The sequence below is a fragment of the Erythrolamprus reginae genome, chromosome 10 (genome assembly GCF_031021105.1).
Source record: "Erythrolamprus reginae isolate rEryReg1 chromosome 10, rEryReg1.hap1, whole genome shotgun sequence".
In the NCBI taxonomy this organism is placed as follows: Eukaryota; Metazoa; Chordata; class Lepidosauria; order Squamata; family Dipsadidae; genus Erythrolamprus; species Erythrolamprus reginae.
Genome location: NC_091959.1, coordinates 8,311,543 through 8,335,676, shown reverse-complemented (window position 1 = coordinate 8,335,676; position 24,134 = coordinate 8,311,543). Strand labels below are relative to the sequence as shown.

General features: G+C 42.7%; 1 protein-coding gene across 4 annotated transcripts in view; it reads left to right on the top strand.

Annotated features, from left to right (window-relative positions):
* DMXL2 (Dmx like 2) overlaps positions 1–23,921 on the top strand; it is a 103,252-nt gene extending 79,331 nt beyond the window's left edge. For 2 of the 4 annotated variants that reach the window (XM_070763020.1, XM_070763019.1), the window contains exons 33-44: positions 2,056–2,173; positions 4,056–4,121; positions 5,730–5,816; positions 5,923–6,044; positions 7,278–7,431; positions 9,511–9,571; positions 10,588–10,715; positions 11,834–11,911; positions 15,377–15,468; positions 15,572–15,624; positions 18,949–19,166; positions 20,190–23,921. In XM_070763020.1, coding sequence (XP_070619121.1) covers positions 2,056–2,173; positions 4,056–4,121; positions 5,730–5,816; positions 5,923–6,044; positions 7,278–7,431; positions 9,511–9,571; positions 10,588–10,715; positions 11,834–11,911; positions 15,377–15,468; positions 15,572–15,624; positions 18,949–19,166; positions 20,190–20,399 — 1,387 coding nt within the window. In that variant the 3' untranslated portion in view covers positions 20,400–23,921. Of the gene's footprint in view, positions 1–2,055; positions 2,174–4,055; positions 4,122–5,729; positions 5,817–5,922; positions 6,045–7,277; positions 7,432–9,510; positions 9,572–10,587; positions 10,716–11,833; positions 12,146–15,376; positions 15,469–15,571; positions 15,625–18,948; positions 19,167–20,189 lie in introns of those variants that run through there. The other 2 variants (XM_070763021.1, XM_070763022.1) reach the window with 2 other exon arrangements.
* The last annotated feature ends 213 nt before the right edge of the window (positions 23,922–24,134 follow it).

Genomic DNA, 24,134 nt, shown 5'->3' with positions numbered 1-24,134 from the left:
TTAGTCCAAAATAGAGCCGGGGTGGCGCAGCAGGTAGAGTGCTATACTGCAGGCCACTGAAGCTGACTATAGATCTGAAGGTCAGCGGTTAAAATCACATCACCGGCTCAAGGTTGACTCAGCCTTCCATCCTTCCGAGGTGGGTAAAATGAGGACCCGGATTGTGGGGGCAATAGGCTGGCTCTGTTAAAAAGTGCTATTGCTAACATGTTGTAAGCCGCCCTGAGTCTAAGGAGAAGGGCGGCATAAAAATTGAATGGATGGAAGGAAGGAAGGAAGGAAGGGTTTGTTTGTTTGTTTGTTTGTTTGTTTGTTTATTTATTTATTTGATTGATTGATTGATTGATTGATTGATTGATTGGATTTGTATGCCGCCCCTCTCCATAGACTCGGGGCGGCTCACAACAATAACAAGAACAATGTAAGAACAAATCTAATAATTTAAAAACCGCTAAAAACCCCATTATTAAAAGCAAACATACACACAAACATACCATGTATAAAGTGTATAGGCCTGGGGGAGATGTCTCAGTTCCCCCATGCCTGACGGCAGAGATGGGTCTTAAGAGCTTTACAAAAGGCAAGGAGGGTGGGGGCAGTTCTAATCTCCGGGGGGCGTTGGTTCCAAAGGGTCGGGGCCGCCACAGAGAAGGCTCTTCTCCTGGATCCCGCCAAACGACATTGTTTAGTCGACGGGACCCGGAGAAGGCCAACTCTGTGGGACCTAACTGGTCGCTGGGATTCGTGCAGCAGAAGGGGGTATTCTGGTCCGATGCCATGAGGATGGATGGATGGATGGATGGAAGAATGAATGAATGAATGAATGAATACATAAATAAATAAAATGCAGCCGCGCGAACCATTTTACTTCTGATGTAAGCAACTTCTTTAGTTCAGTTCTATCTGAAGAAGCTCTTGGCAAAAGATTTCCAAAGGTGAAAAACCAAGGAAGTCCAGTTACCTTTTTGGAAAAGGACCCTTGGGATCTTGGTCAATTAGCATGGTTTTTAACCATTCCGTGAGAAGCATGGGTGGTCTCATTAGGAGGAGTACCAGATCTGGGAACATTGACCTCAGTTTCCCAGAAAATTTTAACACTCAACTTGGAGCAGCTTAATTATTTTACTAGCAAATACTAACACATTTAAGGAATACAGCTCATTTAAAGTCACTTGTTCCTGGAAACTCTAGTAGCCAATTCTATTCTGGGTGTGCTTAGAATGTCCTTAGCAGCTTTGATCATTTTCGAAAATAACAACCTTCTTGATTTTGTGCAGCCAGGATTCTGAGTTTTAGACCTAATTATTTCCAGTGAATTAAATCCGTGCCTCTACGCAGCAGATGTCAGTTTCTTCACTGAGACATTTTCCAAAATGGAAACGGTATTTTATTTTACAGCAAAAAAATAAATAAAATAAAAGGCAATCTATTTTTAAGAATCTGTGACTATTTGTAACAGTATTTTATCCTGACACGATCAAAGAAATAAAATACCATTTAATACAACACTTAATAACGGCAAGCAGGATTACTATAGCACAAAACTGGAAGAAAGAAGAACCACCAACGGAGAGAGATATGATTAAAAAAATGCTTGACTGTGCAGAATACGATACACTAACACAAAAATTGTAAAACGATTAAAAAAACACAAGAGATAGACATATGGAAAAACTTTTATAAATGGGTCAATGATCGGAAAAAAATAATAATAAACGTTGACAACTCTTTTTAACTGAGACATTATTGTTATTTCGATATAAGTATAGATATGTATATACGTATAACTTATAAATATATATGTATATTATTTCGCTGATATGATTATCCGTAAATTTATAACAAGACACGCTGCAAAGAGCCAGCAGGGGTAGGGGTGGGATGGTACTATATGTTGTATTGTCCTTTAACAGAAAATCTATAATTGTACCCACAAACTAAGAATACAATGTTCTGTTTATGTGTATTTTTTAAATATGTATATAATCTAATAAAATATATTTAAAAAAAAAACAAAGAAATAAAATACCTCCCTTTCTTTCCACCAACTCATAGATCAAAAGATTATTCTGCATTTCCAGCTAAGAGATTGTGGCATTTTCTGGTCAAACAAGAATTATTGCAAGATACTTTCATTCGATACACGTTCACCAAGAAGAGAAAGCAAAGTGAGGTTAGTGAAAGAAATCCGAGTATTAAGTTATGTTTTTTCCCAGGGACATTTTGTGTTACTCGTATTTATATCAATTGCTACTTGTTTTAATTTTGTTTTGGCCACACGCTTCACTCTGCCCTCTGTTCTGCCGGCGTGTGCCAATCGTCCTTAATTACAGGTTAATTAGTCCAAGCAGACACACACACAAGATAGAAGGCAAATAAATGTTCTTTATCAACAGAAGAGAAGAAAAAACTCCCTTTTAAACTTCAAAGGGATTTCTGATAGCAGCAAGGCACAGTTGAAATACAATACAAGAACGAAGTCCAATTATTAACTCAGTAACTGTGAAATTGGGTCACAGATACTGTTGTCCAAACAGTGATAAACACTCACAATGAAGTATAATCCAGGAAAGTCCAGGAATCCAAGCACAGTCTTGAATACAGTCAGGAAACAACAATTCACCTTGACGAACTACGATCAGATAATCTTCCACTGCTATCTTCCGCTGCTATTTTTATCAACATTAATTCATTAATCAATATCAACTTTATTTGATTAGTCAATCGACCATATCAAAGCAAAGAAAAGGACCTATTTTTATATATCGCTATTTTTATCAGCAGCTCTAATTACTGGAGCCCCACCCAAACACAGGTGGCCTCTCTTATCTCCTGTAATATTTCTTGAGTTGTTCTCTCCTATGCATAACTCTACGCACGCGTGGGTCAGTCATACATTCCTGATCTGAATCCAGCGAAGATAAAGATGATTGATCTCCTCCTAAGTTGTCTGCCAAACCCCCCTTTTCCATGTCACCCACACTTCCTTCGTCAGAGGAGATTAGATTAGATTAGATTTATTGGATTTATATGCCGCCCCTCTCCGCAAACTCGGGGCGGCATATAAAGGAGATTTTGTTGGCAGATTCTATCGGGAGCAAAACAGGCCTGTGGCATGTGGATGTTTCCTCCACCTCCACATTCCTTGGGGCAGGAGCTGGGCCAGAGCTAACCACAACACCCTCCAAATATTTTGGCCATAATGCAACCGTATCCTGGGTCATCCATGATAGATTTTAAAATATGAAGCATATTTTCATTAAAAGTAATTATGCCCACACCTTAAGTTATCGATGAAAGGGATAAAAGTGGGATTTTTAAAAACCCTAATGCAGTGATGGCGAACCTATGGCAGGGGAACCACAGGTGCTACACGGAGCCATATCTGCTGGCAGGCAAGCTGTTGTCCTAACTCAGCTCCAACGTGCATGTGTGTGCCGGCCAGCTGATTTTTGGCTCGCACAGAGGCTCTGGGAGGGTGTTTTTGGCTTCCAGAGAGCATCCGGAGGGATGGGGTAGGGCGTTTGTATCCTCCCCTGGCTCCAGGGAAGCCTTTGGAGCCTGGGGAGCCTTTGGAGCCTGGGGAGGGTGAAACACGAGCCTACTGGGCCCACCAGAAGTTGGGAAACAGGCCATTTTGGCCTCCAGAGGGCCTCCAGGTAGTGGGGGAAGCTGTTTTCGCCCTCCCTGGGCATTGAATTATGGAGGTGGGCACTAGCGCATGTGCAATAGCGTGCACACTCTTTCGGCACCCAAGGGGAAAAAGGTTAGCCATCATTGCCCTAATGCAGTGTTTCCCAACCTCGGCAACTTGAAGATATCTGGACTTCAACTCCCAGAACTCCCCAGCCAGCATTCGCTGGCTGGGGAGTTCTGGGAGTTGAAGTCCAGATATCTTCAAGTTTCCAAGGTTGGGAAACACTGCCCTAATGAATAAATAAAGATGTCCACTTCACCATTGACATGGAAGTTTTTTTCAATTTTTTTTCCCCTTTTTATATACGTGTGTGTTTTGTGCATGTGTTGTTCACCCGTGGCTGTGTGCCGTTGTGTAGTCTGTAGAAGACCGCGAGGAGCATGCCACAAAAGAGGGCAGCCTAGCAGAAGATGGCAAAGCCAAGGTATTACCCCATCTTCCTAAATCTTTACTATATATATTTAAAAAAAAAAAAAAAAAAACACAGAACTATACGGAAGCTCGCTTTCCTGCCTGACTTTTCCTAATGCAAAACTAACAAAGCGTGCTGGGGCTTCTTTCCCAGGCGTTTCAGCCTTTCTACTAACCTCTGCAGGCGATACAAACGGGGCTAGGTGAAAAACAAAAGACCAAACCCTAAACAAAATCACCCCCCAACCCTAGCCCTCTGCTCCATCAGGAAAACCCTGTCCTAATTCAAGACACGTGGTTGTCCCATCGCTATGTGCCAGCTTGCACGCTGGAGAATATGAAAATTTTCTTGGAAAGGACAAATTAAGAGAACTTATTTTTTTTTTTTAAAGAGCCATGATTGCTGGGCTTCTCTTGAAGGCTTCTCTCCTAGATGTTCACTCACTTCTGCGACCTGTTGTAATGTGTTAGTTGCAAAAGGGATGCCTTCTCTGTTTAGAAACATAGAAGATTGACGGCAGAAAAAGATCTCATGGTCCATCTAATGGACAAATAAATATCCATTAGGATGGAGATGTGTTTATCTCAGGCATGTTGAAATTCAATCACAGAATAAACATTTTCCCTCTTTCCTGTTATTTTAAGTATGTATTATATCAATGATATACAGTAGTCCCTCACCTATCGCTGGTGTTACGTTCCAGACCTGGCCACGATAGGTGAAATCCGCGATGGGGAATTTATCGACTGATAGTACTTATTTAAGTATTTATATTGTAATTGTTTGGTAAGTTTTCATTGTTTTAAGTGTTTATAAACCCTTCCCACACAGTATTTATTTTAGATACAGTATTTAAATACAGTATTTACAATATTAGATTTTTAATATTTTTTTTTGAAAAACCTGCCGATCGAGTTCGGCGGGCTGTTTAAATCTGCCGATCGGCTTCCTCAGAAACCGATGAAGTGAAGCCGCAGTAGGTGAAGTGCGGTATAGCGAGGGACTACTGTATATAATTTAATGTATACTATTAAATAAGTGATATAGAGAAATGGAAGATATATACAAAAGGTAATAGAGATGGAATAGGATCTGTAAAACTTAAACAAAACATGTGAGAAATATTTTTGAAAACAATAAAGACATTTTAAGAAAAGAAAAGAAATTCAATCACTGTGGATTTACCAACCACATCTGCTGGAAGTTTGTTCCAAGCATCTACGACTCTTTCAGTCAAATAATATTTTCTCACGTTGCTTCTGATCTTTCCCCCAACTAACTTCAGATTGTGGCCCCTTGTTCTTGCGTTCACTTTCCTATTAAAAACACTTCCCTCCTGGACCTTATTTAACCCTTTAACCTATTTTGATGTTTCGATCCTGTCCCCCCTTTTCCTTCTGTCCTCCAGACTCTACAGGTTGAGTTCATGAAGTCTTTTCCTGATAAGTTTTATGCTTAAGACCTTCCATTGTTTTTGTAGCCCGTCTTTGGACCCGTTCTATTTGACCAATCTCTTTTTGTAGGTGAGGTCTCCAGAACTGGACACAGTATTCCAAATGGGGTCTCACCAGCGTTCTATACAGCGGGATCACAATCTCCCTCTTCCTGCTTGTTTTGCAGGTGGAGGCAGAACTTGGCTACCCAGGGGGAAGAGCCAAGATTATACACAAGGAATCGGATATGATCCTCGCCTTTGCGGTGAATAAGGTAAGGCCCTGCGAAGCCGTGTTTACCTTCGTTGCATTAACCTTTGGCTTGACTCAAGGCCTCTAACACCTAAGCTTTGGCCTGGGGGGGATGGGGTCTTGTGCAGGCAAACATCAATGAGATCGTTTTAGCTTCTACCCACGACGTGCAAGAACTGGACGTCTCCGCCCTCTTGGCCGCACAGCCATACATATGGATTGGAGAAGAGTTTGACAGGGAGTCAAAAAGGTTGGATAGTCTCACCCGTTTTTATTGTTATTATCATGTATGGACCCTATGGACCCATCTCCCTTTTTCATGGACCTCAAGGAAAAGCCTCTCCTCCTTTTGCCAACCCAATAGGGCAGCTTGACCTACTGGTCACCCACCAGTTCCATGGTCAAGCAAAGATCTATCCCAGTTCTCCTTAACCCATGGCCAACAAAGATATAAACTTGTTCTCCCTAACCCATGGTCAACAAAGATCTAACCCAGGTCTCCCTAACCCATGGCCAACAAAGGTCTATCCCAATTCTCCCTAACCCATGGTCAACAAAGATCTATCCTAGTTCTCCCTAACCCATGGTCAACAAGATCTAACCCAGGTATCCCTAAACCATGGTCAACAAAGATCTATCCCAATTCTCCCTAACTCATGGTAAACAAGATCTAACCCAGTTCTCCCTAACCCATGGCCAACAAAGATCTATCCCAATTCTCCCTAACCCATGGTCAACAAGATCTAAGCCAGTTCTCCCTAACCCATGGCCAACAAAGATCTATCCCAGGTCTCCCTAACCCATGGTCAACAAAGACCTAACCCAGGTCTCCCTAACCCATGGCCAAAAAGATCTATCCCAATTCTCCCTAACCCATGGTCAACAAGATCTAACCCAGGTATCCCTAAACCATGGTCAACAAAGATCTATCCCAATTCTCCCTAACCCATGGTCAACAAGATCTAACCCAGGTATCCCTAACCCATGGTCAACAAAGATCTATACCAGTTCTCCCTAACCCATGGTCAACAAAGATCTATACCAGTTCTCCCTAACCCATGGTCAACAAAGAGCTATCCCAGTTCTCCCTAACCCATGGTCAACAAAGATCCTAACCCAGTTGTGATCCAATTTCTTATCATTCTTACAAGATTTAGGGAAATCTTAACTAAAAGCTCAGGGCAAAAGATAGGCTTTTTATAATCTTTTCTGTTCTGTCCATTGCCACATTGAAATTGTGTCTTTGTCCTACTATTGCTGTGGCTCTTCTCCTCCAAAAAAAAAATAATCCTTAATTTTGGTCCAAATTAAATGTCAGCCCTTTGTTTTTTCTAAATTGTCCATTTCTGAGAGATGAGATTCTAAGCATTGCTTAGATGAGTGAACTCTTACCAATATTCCGACTGATTGAATTTGTGACTGTTTCGATTTTAGCCATGTAGGATTCCAATATTCTATTTTTCACTTTTTTTCTTTTTTGTAGTTCAGATGATGTGGACTTTCGTGGCTCCACCACCACGCTAACACAGCCCAGCGCTGCATCGTTTGCAGTGGCTCAAATGCAGCATGTTTCAAATCTGTCCACTTCTTCAATGCCATGGTTGGGTAGTGGACAAACCAGTACCGGAGCTGGCATAGTAAGTAACTTCTTTTTGTGCATTCTTCTCTGTTTTAATACCATCAAAATATTTTGTCTCCTCATCTTCCGTCCACAATGTTATATAAGTTAACTCATGGGTTTTTTTTCTGTGTGTTTGGAGTTATTAAGTAATAATGGTGGATAAGTAGATGATAGATTAAATTAGCTAGGTAGGTAAGTAGGTAGGGCAGTTAGACTTCAGAAGAGAAGGATTTAGGGGTAGTGATTTCTGACAGTCTCAAAATGGGTGAGCAGTGTGGTCGGGCGGTAGGAAAAGCAAGTAGGATGCTTGGCTGCATAGCTAGAGGTATAACAAGCAGGAAGAGGGAGATTGTGATCCCGCTATATAGAGCGCTGGTGAGACCACATTTGGAATACTGTGTTCAGTTCTGGAGACCTCACCTACAAAAAGAGATTGACAAAATTGAACGGGTCCAAAGACGGGCTACAAGAATGGTGGAAGGTCTTAAGCATAAAACGTATCAGGAAAGACTTCATGAACTCAATCTGTATAGTCTGGAAGACAGAAGGAAAAGTGGGGGACATGATTGAAACATTTAAATATGTTAAAGGGTTAAATAAGGTTCAGGGGGGGAAGTGTTTTTAATAGGAAAGTGGACACAAGAACAAGGGGACACTATCTGAAGTTAGTTGGGTGAAAGATCAAAAGCAACGTGAGAAAATATTATTTTACTGAAAGAGTAGTAGAGCCTTGGAACAAACTTCCAGCAGACGTGGTTGGTCAATCCACAGGAACTGAATTTAAACGTTCCTGGGATAAACGTATATCCATCATAAGATAAAATACAGGAAATAGCATAAGGGCAGACTAGATGGATCATGAGGTCTTTTTCTGCCGTCAGTCTTCTATGTTTCTAGGGAGAGAGTGAGGGAGAGAGAGAGAGAATCTATATCTATTTTCTATATTATAGATGATGGGTGGATGGAAGGATGGATGGAAGGAAGGAAGGAAAGAGATAGATAGATAGATAGATAGATAGATAGATAGATAGATAGATAGATAGATAGATAGATAGATAGATAGATAGATAGATTTGGAACTAAGAACTAAGCAATTTGGAAAAAGATAGATGATTCCCAGAGTTATCTTTTTGCACTGAATCTAGCAGATACAACAGTAAAGGTCTTAAGCATAAAACGTATCAGGAAAGACTTAATGAACTCAATCTGTATAGTCTGGAGGACAGAAGGAAAAGGGGGGACATGATCGAAACATTTAAATATGTTAAAGGGTTAAATAAGGTCCAGGAGGGAAGTGTTTTTAATAGGAGATCCTTGGAACAAACTTCCAGCAGACGTGGTAGATAAATCCACAGTAACTGAATTTAAACATGCCTGGGATAAACATATATCCATCCTAAGATAAAATACAGAAAATAGTATAAGGGCAGACTAGATGGACCATGAGGTCTTTTTCTACCGTCAGTCTTCTATGTTTCTATGTTTCTAGATAGACAGATAGATAGACAGATAGACAGATAGATAGATAGATAGATAGATAGATAGATAGATAGATAGATGATAGATAGATAGATAGATAGATAGATAGATAGATAGATAGATAGATAGATAGATAGATAGATAGATAGATGAATCTATTTAGCATATGGCATATCATACTTGGACTAACAATATATTAGTTAACATTTAATCTAGATTAGTAGAACACAATAAAATATAAATGTTAAAACGATCTGTGTTCAATTATCAATGTCTAGAACATCTTTGTACTATACATACATGAGATGATCGATTGAGGGAGGGAGGAAGCATCAATCCTATACACTTCTTAGATGAGAACTTCAAAATGCTGCTACATGATGTATGTTTATTAAGCCACTAGATGGTAGTAAATGACCAGATATTTTTATCCTTAACATTTTTTTTTCTTGGATATCTCTGCAGCAAATGGCCCCAAGACCCATTTTTATATCCACTGGGAATTTAATATTAAATATTGCAAGGGCATACAGGGGTGTGTTTTTTATGAACATGAGCTATTCTGTCAGCTGTGGTCAACCGAGCTGATGGTGAATTTAATTGCTTTTGCACGCAGCTCATCAAACGGAATTTGAACAACGTCAAAAGGATGACATCTCACCCGTTCCATCAATATTGTAAGTACTTCTTCTGACTGACAGCTCGAATGATGGAGAGACAAGGTCAGGCGGTGGTGAAAGTATCAAATCTAAAACCCAGAGGCAGCCCATTTTTAACAGAATTCACTATTTCTAATTTCTTGGGATCAAACTGGGGAACTCCGTGTAGTCTTTCTTTAAATTTGAGGAAAAGTGGAATATCAGTTCAACTAATTTCAACAATGGAATGGAATAGAATAGAATAGAATAGAATAATATAGAATAGAATAATACAATGTAGAATAGAATAGAATAATACAAAGTAGAATAGAATAATAAAATGTAGAATAGAATAGAATAATACAATGTAGAATAGAATAGAATAATATGATATAGAATAGAATATAAAATAGAATAGAATAATACACAATAGAATAGAATAGAATAATACAATATAGAATAGAATAGAATAATACAATGAATAGAATAGAAAGAATAGAATAATATGATATAGAATAGAATATAGAATAGAATAATACAATATAGAATAGAATAGAATAGAATAATACAATGAATAGAATAGAAAGAATAGAATAATATGATACAGAATAGAATAATACAAAATAGAATAGAATAGAATAATACAATATAGAATAGAATAGAAATAATAGAATAATATGATATAGAATAGAATATAGAATAGAATAGAATAATATAGAATAGAATAGAATAATACAATATAGAATGGAATAGAATAGAATTCTATTAGAATTGGTCAAGTGTAATTGGACATGCTCTCCATGTACTTAAAAAAGAGCAATAGATCTGTTTACATTTCTCCTTCCCTTTCACTGATTATGAAGGCTTTTACGAATAGACTGGACAGTCGTTGGTCTGAAATATTAGAGGATTTCCTGTTTGAGCACGAAGTTGGACGAACAGACCAGTCCCCTTCCAACTCGGTTATTCTGATGTAGTTCTGATGTAGTTTCTCCATTCTGTTATTACGTGTTGATCATAATTTCTTTTTCTGGGCACTTCCGATGCTTTTCCAGATCTTACCGGAGCCCAGGATGGCAGCGTCCGAATGTTTGAATGGACCAGACCTCAGCAGCTGGTGTGCTTCCGTCAAGCAGGCAACGCCAGGGTTACGAGAATGTATTTTAATCCTCAGGGCAATAAGGTAAGGGCTTCCCCTCACGAAACAGCTGGAGCAGTGTTTCCCAACCTTGGCAACTTGAAGATATTTGGACTTCAACTCCCAGAATTCCCCAGCCAGTGGATATTGAAAATCACCTTCGCCGATCTCCGCTGTGAGAAGAGCGGAGAGAGAATGAGAGAGAGTGAGAGCAACAGACAGAGCAAGATAGAGAGAAAGTGAGAAAGAGAGAGAGAGAGAAAGAGGGGGGAGAAAGAGATAGCAAGAGAGAGAGAACAAGAGTGAGAGAGTGAGAGAAAGAAAACAAGAGAGAAAGAGTGAGTGAGAGAGAGAGAAAGCAAGAGAGAGAGAGAGAAAGAAAAGAGAGAGAAAGTGAGACAAAGAGAGAGAGTGCAAGAGGGGGAGAGAGAGAAAGAGAGAGAGAGAGATGAGAGGAAGGAAGAGAGAGAGAGGAAGAAAGCAAGAGAGAGAGAGAAAGCGAGAGAGAGAGAGAAGAGTGGAAGGAAGAGAGAGAGAGAGAAGAGTGGAAGGAAGAGAGAGAGAGAGAAGAGTGGAAGGAAGAGAGAGAGAGAAGAGTGGAAGGAAGAGAGAGAGAGAAATGATAGAAAAAAGGGGAGAAAAAAGAGAAATGAGAAAATGATTGAGGCAGAGAATGACAGGAAAGAGAAACAGAGAGAGAAGTGACTCTTGATTTAAAGCATATTATTATTATTATTATTATTATTATTATTATTATTATTATTATTATTATTATCAGTGCTAGAAAGGAGTGGGTTTTGCAGAATGTAGAGGAGGAAGAGGAGAAGGTGAAATTAAATGCGTGCAGACATTTAATTACCTGACTATGTTACATCATCAGTGTTCTGCCAGTCGTTGAATTTCTTTCTTTCTTAGCTGAAAGGAGGAATTCTCCAGGAATTCCACCATCGCATGTCTTAAAGCCGACAAAATTGAGAAGAGGATAAATTCAGCCCAGTTTTCGATAAAAGGAACCTTAATTGTATTTGTTGGACGTGATCACTAGCTAGAAATAAGCCCTACTTTCGATTTAAAAAAAGAAAAAAAAATGCTCCTGATAAATGAACATTTATGAGTGGCTTTTTGGAACATGCCCACTAAGGTGTGAAATTTGTCTCTTATAGTGTGGGGTGGCTGACGGAGAAGGATTCTTAAGTATTTGGCAAGTAAACCAAACATCAAGTAACCCTAAACCCTATCTGGTAAGTAAGTAGGGGAAATCTGCATGGGTTTTTTTAATTATTTTATTTTTATTTATTTATTTTGTGCAATGCACAATGAGGGTTTTAGTGGGTATATATCTATATACCATAGTTCCCTCTAAGCTGAGCAGTGAGCAATCGCTCACTTCAAAATCATCATCAACTCAGAGTTTTCCAAACCTGCCCAGAAGCCGAGAGGGAAAGAGTGAGAGGGAAGGAGACAGAGGAAGAGAGGAAGAGAGAGAAACAGATAGAAAAAAGAGAGGAAGGAAAAGAGAAAGAAAAAGAATGGGAGTAAGGAAGAGAGAAAGAAAATCAAAATCTAGTTTGAAACTAGCTCAACTATTTAAGTGGCATTTTGATATTGATAGAGTTGCCCTATTATGAGCTCACTGTTATAGACACACAGTACAGTATTTTATTTTGAAATTCTCTGAGGCAAAACAGGGTGGGTTTTTTATTTATTTATTTGTTTGTTTGTTTGTTTGTTTATTTATTTAATATTTCTGTGCCGCCAAGTCCCGAAGGGACTGCCGCTCAGACACTATACTTTTCCGCCCACCCCAAAAAAAAATTAGAGGGAACACTGCTATATACACATAGTAAAATACATGATGAAGGTTATAGAGGAGATACTCATAGTAAAATATATCTAAGAAATAATAGAAAAGAAGATATAGTAATAGAACATTTCCATGAAAGAATAGAAGAAGATATATAGGAATAGAAGAAAGGTATAGGTGATATAGGAGAGCAATAGGACAGGGGACGGAAGGCATTCTAGTGCACTTGTACTCGCCCCTTACTGACCTCTTAGGAATCTGGAGAGGTCAACCGTAGATAATCTAAGGGTAAAGTATTGGGGGTTTGGGGATGACACTATGGAGTCCAGTAATGAGTTCCACGCTTCGACAACTCGGTTACTGAAGTCATATTTTTTACAGTCAAGTTTGGAGTGGTTAATATTAAGTTTAAATCTGTTGTGTGCTCTTGTGTTGTTGTGGTTGAAGCTGAAGTAATCGCCGACAGGCAGGACGTTGCAGCATATGATCTTGTGGGCAATACTTAAATCTTGTTTAAGGCGTCTTAGTTCTAGGCTTTCTAGGCCCAGGATTGAAAGTAGGGCATTCTATTTAGAGTGGAGGAGTGAAGGGCTCTTCTGGTGAAGTATCTTTGGACATTTTCAAGGGTGTTGATGTCTGAGATGCGATATGGGTTCCAAACGGATGAGCTGTATTCGAGGATGGGTCTGGCAAAAGTTTTGTAAGCTCTGGTAAGTAGTGTGAGATTGCCAGAGCAGAAGCTACGTAGGATTAGGTTTACAACTCTTGAAGCCTTCTTGGCTATGTTATTGCAGTGGGCTTTGGCACTTAAATCTTTTGTTATTAGTATACCGAGGTCTTTAACCGAGTGGGGATTATCTGTGATAATTTGATTATTCAGTTCGTATTTGGAGTTCAGATTCAGGACAGAGCATTTGTACTTGTCTCTTTCATTTGAGACAAAAAGGAAATGGTGTGGGGGTTTGCCTGGAAAATTAGGCTAATTTAATACAAATCTCTCAGTAATCTCACTTTCCTAACCCATTTGATGAGGTGGACATCAGTCGGATTAGGAAAGTAAGATTGCTGGGCAATTTGTATTAAATTAGCCTGATTTTCCACACACAAACCGCCTGCTACGGCACGAATCCCAGCGACCGATAAGGTCCCACAGAGTTGGCCTTCTCCGGGTCCCGTCGACTAAACAATATCGTTTGGCGGGCCCCAGGGGAAGAGCCTTCTCTGTGGCGGCCCCAGCCCTCTGGAATCAACTCCCCCTGGAGATTAGAACTGCTCCCACCCTCCCTCCCTACTCAAGACTCACTTATACCACCAGGCATGGGGGAGTTGAGACACCTTTGCCCCAGGCTCTTTTATATTTTGTTTTATATTTGGTATGAATGTGTTCTTTGGTTTTCTAAATATGATGGGGTTTTATATGTTTTTTAATATTAGATTTGTTCTACTATAATATTGTTTTTATTATTGTTGTGAGCCGCCCTGAGTCTTCGGAGAGGGGCGGCATACAAATCTAATATATTATTATTATTATTATTATTATTATTATTATTATTATTATTATTATTATTATTATTATTACAGTGATCCCTCTATTATCGCGAGGGTTCCGTTCCCAGACCCCTCGCGATAATCGATTTTTCGCAATGTAGGGTTGCGGAAGTAAAAACACCATCTGCGCATGCGCGCCCTTTTTTTTCTATGGCCGCGCGTGCGTAGATGGTGGAGTTTGCGTTCCCCGCCGCCCACGCAAAGGGGAAACCCCGATTCGGCTCCTCGCTGCTGCTGCGCTACCGAGCAGATCAGCTGTTGGGCGGCCGAAGGAACCTTCCCTGGGTCTTCCCCTCTTGCTGGCGGGCGGGCGAGCGGCGGGCATCAGCGAGGAGCCGGGGTTTCCCCTTTGCGTGGGCGGCCGGGAAGACCCAGGTTGGGGGTTTGGGGGGGTGCTGGGAAGCCCCCCATGCCGGCGGCGACCTTTTAAAACAGCCGCGCGGCTTCCCAACTGAGTCCTGAAGCCAAACGCGGAAGTTCGCCTTTGGCGTTTGGCTTCAGGACTCAGTTGGGAAGCCGCGCAGCTGTTTTAAAAGGTCGCCGCCGGCATGGGGGGCTTCCCAGCACCCCCCCAAACCCGGGTTGGGGGTTCGGGGGGGTGCTGGGAAGCCCCCCAGGCCGGCGGCAACCTTTTAAAACAGCCGCGCCGCTTCCCAGCTGACTCCCGAAGCCAAACGCGGAAGTGGTTTTTTTTTTTAATTAATATTTTTTTTTAAATCGCGATATAGCGTTTCGCGAAGATCGAGATCGCGAAACTCGAGGGATCACTGTATTATTATTATATAAGGTTTCCTGCCTAAGCAGGGGGGTTGGACTAGAAGACCTCCGAGGTCCCTTCCAACTCTGTTATTCTATTCTACTTAGCAGAGAATGGACATCTAGAAAGCGTACGATTGTTAATATTTTATTTATTAATTTATTTATTTTTCTGGATCTTTCGTAACTTGGCTGACGGATCCCATCGGCTCCAAAACTTCCAGATGGCTAATGATGTTCATTGATTCCTAATCCTTGAAATCCATTGAGATGGCACACAAGAGATGAAGAAAACATCTTGTCCTTTCCAAGTGTCATATTTTAATTAGATTGCTCCCTCCTTAGCGATTGCTGGGGGGGGAAAGATGATAATTATGAATCAGAGTGTTAATTAAGCTCCTTTTCATTTCCTGTGCTTTGCAAAGCTGAGAATATATATACTGGCAATTGTTAGCTCTGGCGGGTGTTTCCAGCTGTTTGGTTTGAGGAGATGTGATGGCTGGACAATCCGAATGTAGGATTTGCAGGGTATGACCTACAACTGAACACACTGTGTCTGTCGGTGTTGTTCTTGTGTGCTGTTGTTATTCTTTTACAGAGCTGGCAGTGCCACAGCAAAACCACAAGTGACTTTGCCTTCGTTACCTCTTCGAGTCTAGTGGCCACCTCTGGACAGTCCAATGACAACCGGTAGGTTCAGAAAACCACGTTGGCTGGGGACATTGACTCAATGTGGGTTTAGGTAACTCTTGAGTACTAAACCTACCTTTCACGGGTGTGTTTTCCTTTACAGAAATGTGTGTTTGTGGGACACCCTGGTGTCATCCTCTAACAACCTCATACATGGTAGGTTTCTTGCCATCCCTCTTGATGTAAGTAAAACGATCCGAGGGGAATCCTCTTTTTTTTAAATTGTGTTTTGTTTATTTAATCGGCATCCCAGCTTTATTGTTTCTGGAAATAACTTAAGGGGTGGACACAGCGGTGGGCTACGAGCCGGGACGCTAAATTGCGCTTGCTGCCGCAGCTTGCAAGTGCTCGCGGGGCCAATGCGATTTTGCTTGGCAGCAAAATCGCGCACGGATCCGCAGGTGCGCCCATGTTTCGGCATGCGCGGAAGCGGGAAAAAACCTTGCTGAAACACCTTCAGCTTTGTGCGCGATTTTGCTACCTCCACAGGTGTGGAAGCAAAATCGCACTGGCCCCGCAAGCACTTATGAGCCACATCGGCAAGCACAATTTAACATTCCAGCTCGTAGCCCACAGCTGGGTGGACATGTGTAATGCTCCTGTTTTCCCCACAGCAACAACCCTGCGGGGTGAGTTGGGCTGAGAGAGAATGACAGGCCCAAAGTTGCCCTTTCGTGGAATGGAATGGAATGGAATGGAATAGAATAGAATAATACAATATAGAATAGAATAGAATAATACAATATAGAATAGAATAGAATAGAATAATGCAATATAGAATAGAATGGAATGGAATGGAAAGGAATAGAATAATACAATATAGAATGGAATGGAATGGAATAGAATAATAAAATATAGAATGGAATGGAATAGAATAGAATAATACAATATAGAATAGAATAGAAAAGAAAAATACAATATAGAATAGAATAGAATGGAATAGAATAATAAAATATAGAATGGAATGGAATAGAATAGAATAATACAATATAGAATAGAACAGAACAGAATAGCCTGGAAATGTATTCATAATATCTTACCCGGTTTTCTCCTGCTTCCATGTGCAGAAGCAAAACATTGGTGAAAACCGCTGAGATCTCGCTCAGGCGAGCGTCCTCACGCGAGATTTTACTTGCTGCGTTTGCGCAAAAAGCCAAATGTCACGCGGGGGCGCAAGGGCCCGCATTGGGGACACGCGGCTGCGTGCGCATCCTGGAATTTTCTACCGGGACCTAGCGCCTGACGGGACCGGTTGCTGCCCACCACTCACTCACACATACACACACAAACCCTTTTCTCCTCTCCTTGAGCAAGCCGTTACTCCCTGGCTCTTAACCTCTGCTCCGGAGGAAGCAAGAATCCGCAGAATTTGCCTGTCTCCGAAGTAGACAAAACACCAGCTAATCAGCGCGATAAGAGCCCAAGCTTTACGCAAATACAGAGGAGGAGGAGGAGGTAGCAGCTTCTAGGACTCTTAATCTCTGCACGTGCACGGCCAGGAATTGTGAAAACGTTAGGAGAGCAAGCAGCTCTCCCTGGCAGAGATGGGGGATGGATTGTCTTCTGAAGATGCGAAGGAATTTGGGGGGGAAGAAGCAAGAAAAGGGGGTGCCGGGTCTTCAATTGCAGATTTATTTATTTATTTATTATTTAGATTTGTATGCCGCCCCTCTCCGCGAACTCGGGGCGGCTCACAACAAAAAATATAAACAATCGTACAAATCCAAATAAATTCAATAAATTTAAGTATTTAAAATAGTTTTAAAAAGAACCCCACTATATTAACAAGCACACACACAAACATACCATACATAAATTGTACGTGGCCGGGGGAGGTGTTTCAGTTCCCCCATGCTTGACGACAAAGGTGGGTTTTGAGAGCTTTACGGAAGGCAGGGAGAGTAGGGGCAGTTCTAATCTCCGGGGGGAGTTGGTTCCAGAGGGCCGGGGCCGCCACAGAGAAGGCTCTTCTCCTGGGGTCCGCCAACCGACATTGTTTAGTTGACGGGACCCGGAGAAGGCCCACTCTGTGGGACCTAATCGGTCGCTGGGATTCGTGCAGCAGAAGGCGGTCTCGGAGATATTCTGGTCCGATGCCATGAAGGGCTTTAAAGGTCATAACCAACACTTTGAATTGTGACCGGAAATTGATCGGCAGCCAATGCAGACTGCATTGAACTTTTCTTTTAAAAAAGATTTTAAAAAAACAACAACCTGAGTTTGCAGACAGAAATGTAGAGCGTCAGAATGAATTTCTTTAAGCGCTGCAGTCACTTAAGGGGGCAGGGGGGAATCATCAATCCATTGTTTTATGTTTCATTTCTCTTGCTCTTTTGTTGGCCTGGAATTTGCATTTGGGCACAGCTAATATGAGTAGAGAAGCTATTGATTAAATCATTGGGTTATTTTAATCACCCGAAAACCACTCCACATCCTCCATATATTGGTTATCTGTGGGGGGGTTTTCCCCCCGACCTGCTAGCAAATAGAATATTTTCCAAATGTAACCAGGTTCGCACAACTTTCTAAGCCAAAGGGGTCTCCAAATATAGCGACTTTATTTATTTATTTATTTATTCATTCATTCATTCATTCATTCATTCATTCATTAGTTCATTCGTTTATTCACTCATTCATTCATTCATTCATTCATTCATTTATTTAATTTGTATGCCGCCCCTCTCCGTAGACTCGGGGCGGCTCACAGCAGTATTAGAAATACAATATATAATACAAATCTAATACTAAAAACTAAAAACCAATAATTTAAAAAACATGCACACAACATACCATACATAAACAGTATAGGCCTGGGGAAGTTATCTCAGTTCCCCCATGCCTAACGACAGAGGCGGGTTTTAAGGAGCTTACGAAAGGCGAGGAGGGTGGAGGGCAGTTCTGATCCCTGGGGGGAGTTGGTTCCAGAGAGTCGGGGCCGCCACAGAGAAGGCTCTTCCCCTTGGTCCCGCCAAATGACATTGTTTAAGTCGATGGGACCCGGAGAAGGCCAACTCTGTGGGACCTAACTGGTCGCTGGGATTCGTGCGGCCGAAGGCGGTCCCGGAGATATTCTGGTCCGATGCCATTAGGATTTTAGGATTTGTGGGTTTCGACTCCCAGAATTCTTCAGCCAACAATGCTGGCTGGGGAATTCTGGGATTCTGGGAGTTGAATTCCCAAGTCCTAAAGTTGCCAAGTTTGAAGATTCCTGTCCTAAGCCATAAGGTGGCCTTGCTTGTATATATGTTAAGTCAGAAGGCGAGGAAGGTGGGGACAGTACGTATCTCCGGGGGGGAGTTGATTCCAGAGGTCTGGGGTCCCCCACAGAGAAGGCTCTTCCCCTAGGCCCTGCCAAGCGACATTGTCTAGTTGACGGGACCTGGAGAAGGCCGACCTAACCGATGGCTGGGATTCATGAGGCATTAGTTGAGGCTAATAACCATTTCTAAGCACCGTCTGGACGATTGTCTTCTCTCTTAGCCTTCACGTGTCACGAACATGGTGCCACAGTGCTTCAGTATGCACCGAAACATCAGCTGCTGATCTCCGGAGGAAGGAAAGGCCACATATCCATCTTTGACATCCGGCAAAGGCAGGCCCTTCACACATTTCAGGCCCATGATTCCTCCATCAAGGCTCTTGCCTTGGATTCCTCAGAAGAATGTTTTTGCACAGGTTCTGCAGAAGGCAACGTAAAGGTGAGTTTGGTCCATCTTTCCAATCCAGGGATGTCAACATGAAGAATTAAAGGGCTGGAAGCCAAGTCGGATGAAAAAATGGAGCTCTTTTCAAAGGAACCAAGCGTACAATTTTACAAAAGTTTTGTAAAGAGTTTGATGTGGTTTGATTCCTTAGGGAAAAGTTTTGAACGCATTGATTTTAGCTTGCATAAATAAGCCTAAGGGACATGGAAAACACGATCATAAACTATTCATTTGAAATATAAATCGAAGTGTGGCTTTATACAGGGTAGCGTTCCAAAAGTAATGCAATTATTTTTTTAAAGTAATTTATTGAACAGATTTGCACAAACACTTAAAATTCCTCAAAGTACTGTCCTTGGACCTCTACACCTTTTTTCCAGTGACTCTGCCGTGACCGGTATGCTCTAATATTTCACCTTTTGAAACAGCCAGGCGCTTCTCAGCGTTCTCAAAATGCCGAACCCGGAGGTTCGGCAAAAAGTTCGGGTTCGGGTGGCCGCCGGGAAGCCCCGCCACCGGCTGTCACTTTTTGAAACAGCCAGGGGGCTTCTCGGCGTCCTCTCAAACCCAAATGCCAAACCTGAACTTTTGCCGAACTTCCGAGTTCGGTATTTGGGAGGCCGCCAAGAAGCCCCGCCGCCCGGCTGTCGCCTTTTGAAACAGCCGGGGGGCTTCTCAGCGTTTTCCCGAACGCCGAACCTGGAAGTTCGGCAAAAGTTCGGGGGCGGCGTTCGGGTTCAGGAGGATGCTGAGAAGCCCCGCCGCCCGGCTGTTAGCTTTTCAAAAGAGCCGCGGAGCTGTCGGGCCGGTCGGGAGGCTGGAAAGGAGGTGGGGAATCCCTATAGGGAATTCCATGGGCGGAGCTTTGACGTCACAAAGATGTCCTTCCTGGCCGGCCGAAGCGTGGCCGAATAATGAGCTGCTTTATTGCCAATGTATGTGTGCATATGATTGCAGTAATTGATAATGACCTACATCAATGATCTGGTTTTCCTGCCTGTTCCTACTTTTTAACAGGTCTGGAGACTCACCGGCTACGGTTTGATCCACTCCTTCAAACACGAACACGCGAAGCAATCCATTTTCCGCAACCTGAGTACAGGAGTCATGCAGATCGAAATGGCCCCGGGCAACCGCATTTTCTCCTGCGGGGCCGACGGCACGCTGAAAATGAGGGTTTTACCCAACGCTTTCAATATCCCCTCGGACCTCTGCGACATCATGTAGCCTCGGCAGCCGCCCCCATTGAATGAAGAAGGCCTGCCCTTCCCACAAGCGCTAACACAAATGCTTTTCCACACTTGGGCTCCCCAAGAAATTAGCGCAACATTTAATGCCAGTATTGAAGTAGCGGGAAGAGCAAGGTTTACACACACACCCACGCACCTTCGTATAGCTCCAAGCCCTGCAACGGCGCTGTGGGGAGGGGCACCAATCGTGGTTTGTTGGGGAAAGCATGGCTTGTTTCAGAGTTTGATTTTTTTTTCCAGGGGATGAGTAGTTGGCCTTTTCACTGTCATGTTCTCATCCCTCCGTTGAATCATATATCCATTTCCCTTTATGGTTCATGAAAGAAGATAAGGATTTTTGAAGGAGTGTAGTTTTTAGAAGGTTATTTTTTAAAATTGATCATTTCTTGGGGTCCTACCACGAATGTCAATATGACGAATGCACTATTTGTGGGCTTACGTGCAATGATTTGGGTGGTGGCTGTTGGTTTTTAAATTTAATTTAATGTTGAGATCCTCCTCCAGTTAGCATCAATGCACATACTAACCGAGATGCGCTATCTTACGCAGCTACTATGAAATCCGTTCGTTTATTTATTTTTTCCTAAACAATTGCACGTGAATGTTGATCGCGATGGACGGTCCATGTTGTTGAACCATAATATCGCCGTTCCAAAATCAAATCCAGGTGTTTCCATGTTGTGCAATATTTAGCCCCTCGTTTGCTGTGAGTGTCTTCCATTTTCTTGATGAAAGAAGTATCGAGATGGAGAAGTGACAGGAGATACGACGGCGGAGAAGGGGACTTCTATGTCTTTTGAAGGCTTCCATCCCATACCACAGTCTACTCTTAGGGTTCCTCCTCTTCCTCTTATTTATTTTCAGCCTTGTCGTTTTTAATCAGGAATGTATTGTGTGCACCAAAATAGTTCCACGAAACTGTAGCTAAGGTCTTCAACATCACTTGAGTTTTATTGGGGTTAGTAAACACACACACAAACACACACACAAACACTTAATTAAATAATACTATGAGAGAATCCAGTAGCAAACTCGTCCGTTGCTCATTTGAGAGAAATAGATATCAGACTTCCACATGGCCAGCTAGGAAAGTGTTGACGAATTCAAACCAACTTCCGCAGCATAATTATATAAACCAGTGATGGCGAACCTTTTTCCCCTCGGGTGCCGAAAGTGTGTGCGTCCTGTTGCACATGTGCGAGTGCCCACACTTGTGGGTTGCTGCGTGGACAGTCCGGTGTGCAGTCCCAGATGGAAAAGTCTGCCTCCCTGAAGATTCAGCTTCTGCACATGTACAGGAAGCAAGGTTTCACAGATTCTGGGCATATTTTTGCTTCTGCAGAGGCACAGAAGTTAAGAAATCAGTGAAAAGTTGCAAAATCTCGTGCAGAAGCAAAGAACTCAGTGAAAATTGGCAAAATCTCACATGTGCAGAAGTTAAATCAGTGAAAATCTCGCACGTGCAGAAGCAAAGAAATCAGTGAAAAGTTGCAAAATCTCATGTGCAGAAGCAAAGAACTCAGTGAAAATTGGCAAAATCTCACATGTGCAGAAGTTAAATCAGTGAAAATCTCGCACGTGCAGAAGCAAAGAAATCAGTGAAAAGCAGCAAAATCTCGCGTGAGATTTTGCTTCCTGCGCATAGGTAAAAGCTGAATCTTGTGCCGACATGCATGCATGCGCACACTGGAGTGCACCAGTAGTGCTGGCAACGGGCAGCCCTTCACCGGCCTACACCCATATTGCAATGCCACTCCCACACATCCCGCCCCCCCTGCACATGTGCGCATGGCCCACCGTGCATGCATGTGTGACTCCCCCTTTTTGGCCACACATCCCAAAACAGCAGTGAAAAGGGGGAAGAGCCTCTTTCCCCAGATGGAGCTGTTAAGGGGGAAAAGGCCTCTTTCCCCAAACAGAGCTGAGAAGGAGGAAAAGGCCTCTTTCCCCAAACAGAGCTGAGAAGGAGGAAAAGGCCTCTTTCCCCAAACAGAGCTGGGAAAGGGAAAAGGCTTCTTTCCCCAAACGGAGCTGGGAAAGGGAAAAGGCCTCTTTCCCCAAACAGAGCTGAGAAGGAGGAAAAGGCCTCTTTCCCCAAACGGAGCTGAGAAGGAGGAAAAGGCCTCTTTCCCCAAACGGAGCTGAGAAGGAGGAAAAGGCCTCTTTCCCCCAACGGAGCTGTTTAGAGGGAAAAGGCCTCTTTCCCCAACGGAGCTGTTTAGAGGGAAAAGGCCTCTTTCCCCCAACGGAGCTGTTTAGAGGGAAAAGGCCTCTTTCCCAAATGGAGCTGTTAAGAGGGAAAAGGCCTCTTTCCCAAATGGAGCTGTTTAGAGGGAAAAGGCCTCTTTCCCAAACGGAGCTGTTAAGAGGGAAAAGGCCTCTTTCCCAAACGGAGCTGTTTAGAGGGAAAAGGCCTCTTTCCCAAACGGAGCTGTTAAGAGGGAAAAGGCCTCTTTCCCAAACGGAGCTGTTAAGAGGGAAAAGGCCTCTTTCCCAAACGGAGCTGTTTAGAGGGAAAAGGCCTCTTTCCCAAACGGAGCTGAGAAGGAGGAAAAGCCTCTTTCCCCAAACAGAGCCTGGAGTGGGGAAAGGCCTCTTTCCCCAAATGGAGCTGGGAAGGGGGGAAAGCGCCTTTCCCCAAACAGAGCTGGGAAAGGGAAAAGGCCTCTTTCCCAAACGGAGCTGTTAAGAGGGAAAAGGCCTCTTTCCCCAAACGGAGCTGGGAAGGGGGAAAAGCCTCTTTCCCCAAAAAAGTTGGGAAGGGGAAAAAATAGAGCTGGGAAGGGGGAAAAGCCTCTCTCCCCAAATACAGCTGGGAGGGTGGGAAGCCTCTTTCCACAAACAGAGCTGGAAAGGGGGGAAAGCCTCTTCCCTCAAACGTAGTTGGGAGGGGGAAAGCCTTTGGTGCCCAAACAGCGCTTGGATGGAATCTCCAGAGATCTGGGAAGGCAGAAAGTGAGGAGAAAGCATGAGCTTTATCTGACCCGAAAACCAGCCGGCCGGCGGGTGGCACTCGCACATATGCCGTGCAGTTGAGCTGGTCAACGGCTCACCTGCCTGAAGAGATCGCTCCACGCGTGCCGCTTGTGGCCCCCCTGCCATTGGTTTGCCATCACGGGTACAAACTATGCAGAGGTCAATCTTGTTTGCTTGTAATATACTTCGCTCTTATCATATTTAGACGTATTTTTCTCTCCGTTCTGAACAAGCCAACACATTCTTACTAAGAGAAACAGCCGATGTCTGTGTATTTCAGTGTTGATGAATTGTATTATTTTTATTTCCCCCCCACCCCTCTCGTGAGTGTTCGTGTATGTGCTGTTCTGTACGAGCGAAACAGAAGCCGGTGGGATAAATTGCACCTTTTAATCTAAAAAGCAATTTTAAAGCTGCAAAGCTGTGACGTATGTATATGAGAAGAAAGCAAATATCATTTGTTAGTTTTATCTTTGTAAGTTAAATAAATTCCTTTTATTTCACAGGACTCTGGCCTCCGGGATATAGTAGTCTGGCATTTTATCAGGTGGTTTTGGAAGATGTTAAAACCAAGACTGGTTTCAACAGAATCCTCCTTGCCTGGAGGTGGGTGGGTGGGTGGGTGTTAAATGCTTTGGAATCTGAGTTTGCTAATGGAATGCTTGCACTATTTTATTTTAATTTGCGGGGGGGAAACTTTCATTTTAGGATACCATTCCTACCTTAAAACTACTGC